Source organism: Polypterus senegalus, chromosome 4, assembly GCF_016835505.1.
Source record: "Polypterus senegalus isolate Bchr_013 chromosome 4, ASM1683550v1, whole genome shotgun sequence".
Taxonomy (NCBI): Eukaryota; Metazoa; Chordata; class Cladistia; order Polypteriformes; family Polypteridae; genus Polypterus; species Polypterus senegalus.
The window spans coordinates 88,027,772-88,039,862 of NC_053157.1; the positions used below are offsets into that span (position 1 = coordinate 88,027,772).

At 38.9% G+C, this 12,091-nt stretch overlaps 1 protein-coding gene across 18 annotated transcripts in view; it reads left to right on the forward strand.

Annotated features, from left to right (window-relative positions):
• Positions 1–12,091, forward strand: part of LOC120527501 (sorbin and SH3 domain-containing protein 2-like) — a 416,285-nt gene that overhangs the window by 217,638 nt on the left and 186,556 nt on the right. For all 18 annotated transcript variants that reach the window (XM_039750968.1, XM_039750969.1, XM_039750973.1 and 15 more), the window contains 2 exons: positions 3,155–3,181; positions 4,562–4,686. In XM_039750968.1, coding sequence (XP_039606902.1) covers positions 3,155–3,181; positions 4,562–4,686 — 152 coding nt within the window. The remainder of the gene's footprint in view (positions 1–3,154; positions 3,182–4,561; positions 4,687–12,091) is intronic.

Consider the following 12,091-nt stretch of genomic DNA (forward strand, 5'->3'; position numbering starts at 1 on the left):
AAAAGAAAGAGGGAGATTTGTCCAACCTTTTAACAGAGGCCCTGCCCTCAGTGACTATGCACTGATAGTTATGAGAGGCTACGTATATAAGAAAGTGGATATACAGTATCTGTTCCTAAATATCTGAGCCTGCAGAACACTGGTATCAAAGAGGGATGGGAGGTTTGATGACAGAGATCATTAAGAGGCAGAAGTGCAGATTTTGCACACAATATTTACAACTGGAAAAAATGTATGATATGGGAGTCATCAGAAGAAGGAAGATTCTAAATATAGTAGAATGTTGTCAGCATATAAGGAGATCAAGGGGTTGGAATTATAAACTGTAATAGAGGTAAGCAACTTAGAATTATGTATGGCTATAGCTAGGGGTTCAAGAGCTAACCTGAGGAGAAGTGGGGAACAAGGTCAGCCCTGTCTAGTCCTTCTTTGAATGGGGAATGGAGGATAAATGTTGGGGTTACTGTAATTAGGACAACTGCAAATGGAGATAAATATAAGGTTTTCATTAAATTAATAATGCTGGCCCAAAGCACATCCTATCGATAACCTTCCACAAACATTGCCTGTTCATATGGTTGAAAGCCTTTTCTGCGTCAAGAATGAGGCCCTTTTTTATTTTAAAGATCATGTCATAAAAGTGTCCTAGTCAAATCTATCATGCTAGCTATTTTATGGTCCTTTGTTTTGGTTGCTTTTGTGCTCCTTATTTTTTTCATTAACAGTGTTTAACTTCAACTTTAATATTTTATCAGTGACTGCAATAATAATGAAAAAGGGAGCTATATATTCTGAGTGGCCACTATATTAGGTTTACCAAGCAGGTCACTGCACAGTCAGTAACAATATGAATCAGACTATCAAGTGGCAAAGATTGTGGGTGCAGTTCAGAAGGAGAATCAGCAAGACTGAAAATGTAAATGGTTTTGAACATGACATGGGAGTGACTAGTAGACATAATCAGATTGTATGAAGAAAACAGTCTTAGTAGGGAATTTCATGATCCGTGGTCATTAACAGTAGAAGTAGATGAAGGGTGACACCTGCAGGCTCTAATCACTATGCTTACAGCTGTTTGCTAAAAGAGGCATACCACAATGCACATCTCATCATACTTTGCCACAGGCAAGGTTAGGCAGCTAATACCCCAATTCTATTCCGCTGTTACCAATGAAAAAAAAAAATGTTTTTCTTCGGGGCTAAGAAGAGCAAACATTATATCCAATAGTGATGTATCCTGCCCCTTCATGACTCAAAGAAGTTGTTGAAAACTACCATATGCAATTTCTTGTGTTCGTCTTTCAGGATGACAAGAGTATAAGTTGACGCTGGTGATGTTATTGTGTGGGGCATATTTATGTGACATACATTGCATCACTTCATTCATCGACATCAGTGTTTGAATGCCACAGGATATATGACTTTCACCACCAATCCATTGCTTCTGCTAACGCCAACAATGTATCAAATTGTGAATGAGATTTTTCAGCTGGATAAAACTTGTTTCTTTAAAGCTGAGAAAGATGCAGAATGTTTTCAGGAATATGACATTGAATTTGTCCTAATGAAATGGCTTTCCAACATTGAATTCATCCTAATGAAATGGCTTTCCAGTTAACCTGATCAACTGTAAATCCAGTCAGTCATGTGTGGGATGAGGTGGAATGAGTTTCTGATTGGAGAGTTCCCACTCGTTATTTTACAACTATGCTGCATATGCTTATTCAACATTAAGGGACATCTTTGTTGCTGCACTTATAAAACTTTGTTGAGTCTAAGGTTCTGCTGGAAATTAACAGACCAAGTTGCTAATGAAGTGGCCAATTAGCATGTACTGTGTGTAAATACAGATTTAGGTATCAGTACTTTGACCAATAACACTCACACGCTTGAGGCGCCTACATTAAATTAGGACCTTAAAACTGTCACATAATTCAGCTTGTATTATATCTTAGTGCTCATTGTACTGTAAGTTCCATCCATCAATTATCCAACCCGCTATATCCAAACTACTGGGGTCTACTGGAGCCAATCCCAGCCAACACAGGGCACAAGGCAGGAAACAAACCCCAGGCAGGGCGCCAGCCCACCACAGGGTGCACATACTCACACACACACACTAGGGACAATTTAGAATTGCCAGTGTTCCTAACCTGCATGTCTTTGGACTGTGGGAGGAAACTGGAGTACCCGGAGGAAACCCACTCATTGTAAATTGTAAATTGTAAAAAATAATCATCAGATATAATTAAAAGTAAAAGATTTTAACAAACGAAACATACATAGATTCTAATGCACATTTTCCTTTGTCACCTCTACAAAACTTCATAAATAGGTTGAGGCATAAATAATTATTTTTGTCAAATGGCAATAGACATTTGTTAATGTGTTCAGTTGCATTACATTTATCAGCTTTTGGAACACAAAGGCGATGCTGGTCAAAAGTGCAGAATTATAAGTTGATAGAGTATCTTTGTACATCTTTGCTTCTGATCTGTACAGATGAATTAGGCCAGTGAATATTTCTCACAGTGTTCAGCTCTCAACATGTATAGGTGAAATAGGAGATGCAATTCTCTTTCAACAATAGCATCAACACATCTTTCACTCTGAGGATTAGTGGCTTTCTGCAGATGACTGCTTACTGTTCACATGTAGTAAAGCCCATCATTCTACCAATAGGATGTTAAAGTAGGTAGCACATTGAAATGGGAATTGCCATCAAAGATTATATCTTAAAAAGCCTTTTTAGAACATCAAAATAATTTTCCTTCTTTAAAACCAGGGGTGTAGCTTTGGCTTAAAATAGGGAGGAGGACCAATTTAATGCATTAATGTGTGTTCATGTAATTATTCAATGGTGTTTGCAAAAAAAGTGCTAGGAACAAAATCTCACTTTCCAAAAAGTTAGAAGTACATGTCCCAGGTACTCTCTTTGTATATTGTGTTTATCCTTCAAATTATGAAGCATCTAAGTGTAAATTGGAGCAGTCATTTGAATGGTGAATTATATAGCTACATGCATGCTTAAGCTAATTCAGTTTTCAGGCTTGCACTCTTCAGTCAGTATTCATTTTCAATCATTTCAAAAAGAAGTTTATGTTACTGGGAAAGAATACATGTAACTTTTTATGTTTCCCCTTCCTTTTATTAGGTAATGACTCACATTCATCAGATTCAGGTAACTGTTTAACTTCATTATTTAACTATAAACTTAAGAAGTATTTTACTTGTATGTGTTTTAAAGCTAAGGTTTTTTGTGGAAAATCTTAAAAGAAATAAAAATTAGAATTGATTTTTAAGTTGTTTTGCTATCTTAATGACACAAAATTAGAGGACAAGATAGAGGAAACACTTCACCAGATGAGAAATACTGATTGCATTATGGGTAGGTGGTTTTCCCACAGCTCTGGCTACTACAAAGCTGTTAGATGGCATTATGCTTGAGGTCTTGTAAAAATGCAGAACTGACCCAGTTTATCATTATCTTAACTGCAATGGCCCAAGTGACTTTGAGAGACAGATGATAGCTAGAGCATGTTTGGTAGGACTCTTACTGATAGAGACTGCTCAGTTTGCAGTTGTTTTATGAAAAGTAGTGGCCAGGATATTGTTGGCATAGAAGTAAGAGTGAAAGACATTAACAGCTAAGAACAAAGCTAGGAGCCTTGATTGAAGATGCAAGGAGTTCTGAACTGTTAGGTTAGAGACACTAAAAATGCAGTTTTATGGGTAAACGAATCTTAAGAATACAAGCAGTTCAATTATTAGAGGAAAATCATCTGCTCAGATAAGACCTTCTTTACCTTGTTTTCAGTATCCAGTGGGTTCTGGTAGATCTGTTATGGTGTTGGGTTCACATTTCTCTCTCTAAGCTTATGAATACTCACTAAATGCAAAACAATTCAGAGCAGTCACAGTCCGGGATGAAGCATTTCTACTCTAATTAAATTTTCTAGGTATGCCCCATCCATAAGGCATACATGGCCAATCTATGGTTTAAGAAGAATGACCATGTTGTAAACTTTAAATAACTATTCCCTGTCTGCAAATCCCAACTGAAATGAGCAATTATTGGATATTCTGGACTGGTCACTGAAACAGTCTTTTTTAGCAACACCATCATCAAAACAGAAAATAATGGATTTTCTCATGAAAAGATGGTGTTGCATTCTGACCTGTTCCAGACACTTGTAGAATCAATTCCAAAGCACATTGATGGTTCATAGTGGCTGAGCAATGAAATACATTGTTTAGTCATTTACCTGTAGAATAGTAAGAGTTGTACAGACCGTGCATGATTTTTATGCAATTTATATACTTTTCAACATTATTTAACTAATACAAATTTCAATTTGAGTGGTATACAGTACTTCTTTTAAACTACACTTATCAATCCAAAATGCATGATCGGTACAAACCAAAAACATTCTATTTAGATGAAGTCCTGATTCTAATTTATTTAATGTTTTAAAATTATTGTTGGATTCAGAAAAAAACACTTCAGTAATCAGCATCGTTCAAGCAAATAAACAGATTTTTTTATCTTTATATTCTGTAGAGGTCTGGAGGTCTTATAGTGCTACAGAAGGGCTACGAAATGGAGACGCCAGCAGCTCCTCTTTGGCAGCAAAAGGATTCAGGAGTGTCAGGCCAAATCTTCAAGATAAAAAGTCTCCAACCCAAGTAAGTCACAAATGAAATAAGCCTTGTGATTTCTTTTATTTATATACTGTGCTATAATTACTACTATCCATTTATTATGTACAAAGATATTAATGTTTCTTTCTTATTACATTAATTTTTATAACTCTCTTTTTAGTGCACATAGATGGTGATAGAAGCTACTCTAGGCTTGATGGTCATTGGCAGGCTATGACTGTCCATAGAAAACAAAACACACACACACACATAAAAAGTTACTTTTAATTTACAATTTCCCTGTTTATTAATGCAATGATATGCTCATGAAGAATTGTCTCCTTTTGAGCCAGCAAAACCTGAAGGAAAGGTGGCATGAAATATAAAGGCAGGAGTTTAATGTTTAATTATCTATTTACCTACCTGTCTACCTACCTACCTACCTACCAAACTACCTAGTTTAAATAAAAGGCTAATGCTTCGCCTGGAAGAGGTTGACCTGTTTCTTTTATGTTATTCTCGGGAGAACTTCCAGTGCCAGGGCATAACCCATTGGAAGCATTTCTGGGTCAAGTGGAAGTCCCCAAAAGTAGGGATTATGGATCACTGCAGCACTCCCTGGTGGCACCCACAGAACCCACCAAGGCTGCACCACTGGGACTACAGTTCCCACCATGCCTTGCGGATGTTCATACAGAAAGCGTGACCCAGGAATATTGCAACCTAGTATTTTGGGGGAATATGTAGCCTTGGCAGGGTAACTTTTACTGTCCTTTCATCATACTGACCTCACTGCTGGGATGACAACATGCCCACTTCGACACTGGCATCTCCACCTTTCTTCTCGTGCCTCCAAAGGGCAGGGTTGGCCTCCACACCTGGAAAGGAACCTTGCCCCATCCTGGACAGGATACCTAGCCATTTGTGCTGTCCATTACACTATCTATCTATCTATCTATCTATCTATCTATCTATCTATCTATCTATCTATCTATCTATCTATCTATCTATCTATCTATCTATCTATCTATCTATCTATCTATCTATCTCTCTTGTCATATACATACCTCAGTGAAAGGCATTTAACCCAAAACAAGCAGGATACTTGCACCCCTCCACACCTGATTCCTTCCTTTTGCCAATGCGTCGATACTCCAACTCCCTGCAACCACATAATAAGGGGGCTCATTAAATGGATGGATGAAAAGGTAAAGAGACTTGACCATTGCTTTTATTTTGTAGGTTTTCATCATAAAAAGGAAAAAACAAATATCATCCATTGATTAAACTAAATAGTGTAGTAAATAATAAAATAAAAATTAGCGCAGTGGTTTGTGCTGCTGCCTCACAGACACTGGGTTGAAATTCTGCCTTAAGCCCTGGCTATTAGTAATTTACATGTTCTTCCTTTGGGTTTCCTTTTACCTTCAGTGCTTTTTCCATGTTAAGTGTGTGTGTGTGTGTTTGTGTGTAGGTGGTGACTATGCCATACACTAACTGGTATCCTGTTTAATAGAGATTATTTCCAATGAGTGCTGCTGGGATAGACATTGACTCCACATGATCCAGAACTCTTTAGTGGCTTAGAAAATGAATGAATAATAAACAGAGTAACCAACCATTCTTTTTCAACTCTTTATTATAAACAATTAATATATTTTAAGGATGTAATGCACAGTGCACAAAAAGTGAAACAACCATTGCTGTTAGACTGAGTATTATTATAAAGAATTAAAGAGAAATTGAATTGCAAAGAGAAACAATCATTATTACTGTATTAAACTGAATTTCATAATAAAAGAATTATCTCTTTTAAATTGAATATTATAATAACAAATTACTCCAAGACAGCACTGCAAACTTGACTTTTCAAGTAACATAACACAGCATACCATAATATTCTTAAATTTGTTTAATCCAATTCATGGCCCCAGGGACCTTTCAATTGGACTTGGATGGAAGTCAGCATTATAATAATGTAGATTTTTCCTCAAAATGCAGTAAATCCAGAAAGTACTCCGACCCCTTCACTTTGTGCACACTTTATTGCATTGTAGATTTAATTTTAAATGGATAATATTTGCCATTTTTTGCATCACTCTACACTGAATAACCCATAATGTCAAATTAAAAATGTGTTTTCAGAATGTTTTGTAAATGTTTTAAATGTCAAAAACTGAAATCTTTAATTAATACAAGTATTAGAACCCATTTCTGTGGCACTCCAAATTGTGGTCAGGTTTTCAGATTCCTGTTTAATTTAATCATCATCAAGATGTATTTAAAATTTGATTGGAGTACAGTTGTGTTCACTTGAATTGATTGGACATCGTTAAGAAAAGGCAAATACCTGTGTAGTTAAGGTTCCACAATTCACACTGCAAAAACCAAGCCATGAAGTCCTACAAACTCTCTGTAGACCACTGAAAAAATTTGTGATGAGGCATAGAACTAGGCAAGAATACAAAACCTTTTCTAAAGCTTTCCAAGAGCTCAGTGGCTTGAATAATTGTGAGTTGGAAGAAGTTTGGAACCACCAGGACTTTTCCTAGTATTGGCTGTCTGGCCAACTGAGTAACCAAGCAAGTGTGGCAGAAATTTAACATCTTATCAAAGAAAGAAACATCCTTATTGTATCTTTTAATTACTCCTCGACAAAATGCCTTAGATGGAGCATTCTTCAAAAGCAGTCTGTTACAGTATGGTCAGAATGATCAGAGAAACAAATAATATAGGTTCGTTCTATAAATTACTAGGGAGTTCCCCCCGCTTGCTTCACTTGCCAGCCACTTCGCGTCTCTGCCGCTCGAGTTATAAAGAGGGGAGCTGAACACAACCCAAGTAGACGCAGTCCCTCTTCTGAAAACCCCTGTTAAACAATGATATAATGGGAAACAAATATATATATATATTTTTTTTTACCTCCTTTTTGCTGGATGAGCTGCTGTGCCGCGTGATCTGCATCTCGCACAGCGCTTCGAACGTTTTTAAGCCTGTACAGCAGCCGTCCTACTCTTTGTCTTTTATTTCTGGCCCCGGGCATGGTTAAATCTTTTGGCACAAAGTCCCGTCGTGCAAGACGTGAGTTCTTGATATGTTTTAGTTTATAATTTAAAAACGGAACAAGAATATGAAAATCTAGCAACATCACATTAAAAAAAATCCTGAAAAGAATGGTACCAAACATATATATGTAGGTTTTAAAATAAACCCGATTTAAAGCGTGACAAAAAACGTGATATTAACAACGTCACCATTGCACTTTTAGGCTTAGGATTTTATAGAGTAGATTGAATTAACATACAATCTCAATCAGTGCATACATTTACTTTGGTTGGCTTGTTGGTTTACACCCAAATGACTTATATAAAATAAAAGTCTATTATATTATATTCTGGTTCTTCTTATACCTTTGAGTTAAACCACCACTCTTGAAATTTCTGTGCATATAACTGTCCATTCTGGTTGTTTTTTAGGACATCTGCTGATTTCTTAGTCATATTTCTGTACATTTTGTTGTTCACTTGTCCTTTATCTGGTTTCCTGATATGCCTGCAAAGGTTTCTGACATTTATTAACCCTTTATGCTATTTCTTTAAGATGAAAGCTGTTACCCTAAAATCATTCTTCCACACAAGAAGGGCCTTGGTGAGGGAAGAGACTGCAAACCCAGTGGTCACTCTAACAGAGCTTTAGGAGTCTTCTGCTTAAATGGACAAATCTGAAAAAAGGACAGCCAATTCTGCAGCACTCCATCAATCAAGCATTTATGGTAGAGTGGCCAACTAACACTTGGAGTTTGCCAAACTCAATGTAAAGGTCTCTGATAGTATTAGGAAAAAAGATTTTCTGATATGACGAGACAAAAATTTAACTCTTTGGGCACAACTCCAAGCAGAATGTCTGGTAAAGAGCAGGCACTGCTCGTCACCTGACTTAATAACATCCTTACAGTGAAACGTGAAGGTAGCAAAATCATGCTTTGAGAGCAATTCAGCGGCAAGGACTGGGACACTGGTCAGAATTGAGGGAAGGATGAATGTAGCCTTTATACAGGGAGATCCTTGAAGAAAATCTGTTCTAGAGTTTACTTGACCTCTGGGGTGATGGTTCACCTTTCAGCATGACAATGGCCCAAAGCATACTGATAAGACAATGATGAAGTAGGTTTGGTACAAGTAGGTTTGGCTCAAGACTTAAACCCCATAAAACATACATAGAGAGACCTCAAAATGGCACATTATAAACGCTTCACATCCAATCTGAAGGAATTTTGGAGGATGTACCAGGACTACCAAAATCCTGCTATGCAAAGCTTATAGACAGAGCCAACTCTAGGCATAACCATAAGTAGGCAAGGAGGGCTATGACCCTGTTTTTTTGCTCTCACTGTGAAAAAAACTCCAATCTCCAAGGGGAGGTGACACTCTGCAATTTTACATGCATCTGCAAATTTGCTCCGATCATCATGGGAGGGCATACCCCCACCACACCCCACTCTGCAATTTCACATGCAGCTACAAGCATACTTCATTCTCCTCACCTGCAATTTGATCTCATATGCAGGTATGAGCATGCTCTGATTTCTGAGAGGGACCTTCATGCTCACTTTTTGATATTTTCACAAAACGGGGGAGCTTCCACCCACCACTGCCTATAGTCGCCATGTACCCTTAAGCCGGCCCTGCTTGTAGAGACTTACCCAATGTGGACGCAGCCCGGGCACAGCCCTGGCCACACAATGCCTTCCTCTTCGGGCCTCCTCCACTCTCTCTCCTGCTTTGTCCTGCTTCCAACCGACTCGAATGAAGGGAGACGGCCCCTTTTATTTCACCCCGGATGGGCTCCAGGTGTTTCCGGACACGCCCCAGTGCCGGCTGTTCTCCCGGAAGCTCTCCGGGTGTCCCTGCTCCTCTTCCCCCCAGCACTTCCTGGTGTGGCGGAAGTGCTGAGGTCCAGGGTCCACAAGGCATTGGGGCGCCCCCTGGCGGTGACCACGAGTTCCTACAGGGTTGGGCTTCAATGCCCTCTACCCGTGGCCCCCAAAGCAACCAGGATGGCGGCCCCCACGTGATCCAGGGCGGGCATAGACCCTCTTCCGGTCCCTCAATCTGTCCCCGCAGGGTCGTTGCCCCTGGCATCCCTGACACCAAGAAAACTCAAATCTGTAATTGCCGCCAAAAGTCCTTCTACAAAGTACCGAATTAAAAGTCCGAATTCTTATATGAATGAGAGATTTGCATTTTTTATTTTTAATACATTTGCAAACCTTTCTGAAAATATGTTTTCACTTTGTCATTGTGGGTTATTGGGTGTAGAATGATAAACAGAAATGGCAAACATATCCATTTAAAACTAAATCTGCAGTTTTTAGTTCTAAAAATAAACTGTGCAGAAAGTGATGGGGTCTGAATACTTTCTGAATCCGCTGCATGTGAAACATGGTTTAACTTCGCTCAGAGTTATTTATCACACACATTTATTTTCACTCACAATATCAAAAATAATTCCAGACCAGAAGTTACTCTGCTTGTGACAAATGATGTCAGGCATCTGCTTTCTTAGGCTTCGTGTTTTTTGAATGTAATCCGCTTAAAAACTATTGGATTAAAGTCTATGCGTACGTGTTAGACAACGTAAGAATGACAATAAATACAGTAACTTCTTGAGAAGACATGTGTTATAACTGGCTATATTGGTTCTTTTTCCCATAACACATAGTCTGTGTAAAGTTGTCAATCAATTGTGGCAATCAGTGGTGACAAAGCAGTGTGCACCCTTGGCCCTGTTAAGAAAAGTCTTAACAAGATAGTGTAGTGTGAAGTAAATAAGAACACTTGTTTCTTGTAGAGGCCTGGTTTGCATACATCTTTGCCATTTCAGATTAGCTCAATGGTTGTATTACTGTGATATTCCCCTTTACTTAACCTTTACCTATTTTCTTCAGGGATACCTGTACTCATTCGTTTTGTTACTGGGTTGGTCTACTGTCGCACTTTTATGATTAACACACATATATATCTATACTAATAAAAGGCAAAGCCCTCACTGACTGACTGACTGACTGACTCACTCACTCACTCATCACTAATTCTCCAACTTCCCATGTAGGTAGAAGGCTGAAATTTGGCAGGCTCATTCCTTACAGGTTACTTACAAAAGTTAAGCAGGTTTCATTTTGAAATTGTACGCGTAACGGTCATAACAGTCGACAATGTCCGCCATGATAAACTTTCTTATTTATGGCCCCATCTTCACGAAATTTGGTAGGCGGCTTTCCTGCACTAACTGAAACCGTTGTACGTACTTTATTTTGGTGGTATGACGCCACTGTCGGCCGCCATATTGAACTTTCCAACGGTCTTTGTTGCCCTTACTGACTCACTCATCACTAATTCTCCAACTAGCCGTGTAGGTAGAAGGCTGAAATTTGGCAGGCTCATTCCTTACAGGTTACTTACAAAAGTTAAGCAGGTTTCATTTCGAAATTGTACACGTAACGATCATAGCGGTTGACAACGTCCGCTATGTTAAACTTTTGTATTTATGGCCCCATCTTCACGAAATTTGCTAGGTGGCTTCCGTGCGCTAAACGAAACTGATCTACGTACTTATTTCGGTGGTATGTCTCCAATGTTGGCCGCCACATAGAACTTTCCATCGTCATTAATTCTCTAACTTCCCGTGTAGGTAGAAGGCTGAAATTTGGCAGGCTCGTTCCTTAACACTAGAATTACCAGAGCCTACGAAAAAACTCGTAACCTATGTACGTACTTATTTCGGTGGTATGACACCACTGTCGGCTGCAATATTGAACTTTCCAACGGTCTTTGTTACCTATGGGACCATCTTTAAGAAATTTGGTACACGGGTTCCCAACGCTAACTGAATCCTACTTACGTACATATATACGTCCATAGCCTGCAGCTCGGTCTCCGTGTGAGGCGGCGTTGAGTCCCCCATCCCCACGCATCCCACGTTGTTGGCTGCCTGCCTATATAAGGCCTTCCTTTGCTCCGGTCTCTTCATTCCCTTCCTTGCTTCGCCACAAGATTCACGTCTCCCTGCTGATAACTGCAGCCTTTTTATTTAATCCACGGCTTCTCCGCTGTTTTATTGTTCGTTTATTACGATTATAGTTATTGTATAGGTATTTTAGACTTAGTTTACATTGTTCAGGTACCTATTTCCTTTATCGTTCCAACCGTACCCCCATTAACATGTCTATCGAGGTGAACACCATTGATCAAAGAACTGTCACTTACCGAGTGGTTTCCATGCCCGGAGATGGCGCCTGCCTTTTCCATTCTCTGTGTTACATATTGCACGGCCATATCAGGCTTATTCTTGATATCCGGAGGAACATTGTGTCCTATGTATTGAATGACTGGGACAGGTTCAAGGTGTGGACTGATGACAGTACAGGAGATAATTATACTACACAGGAGCA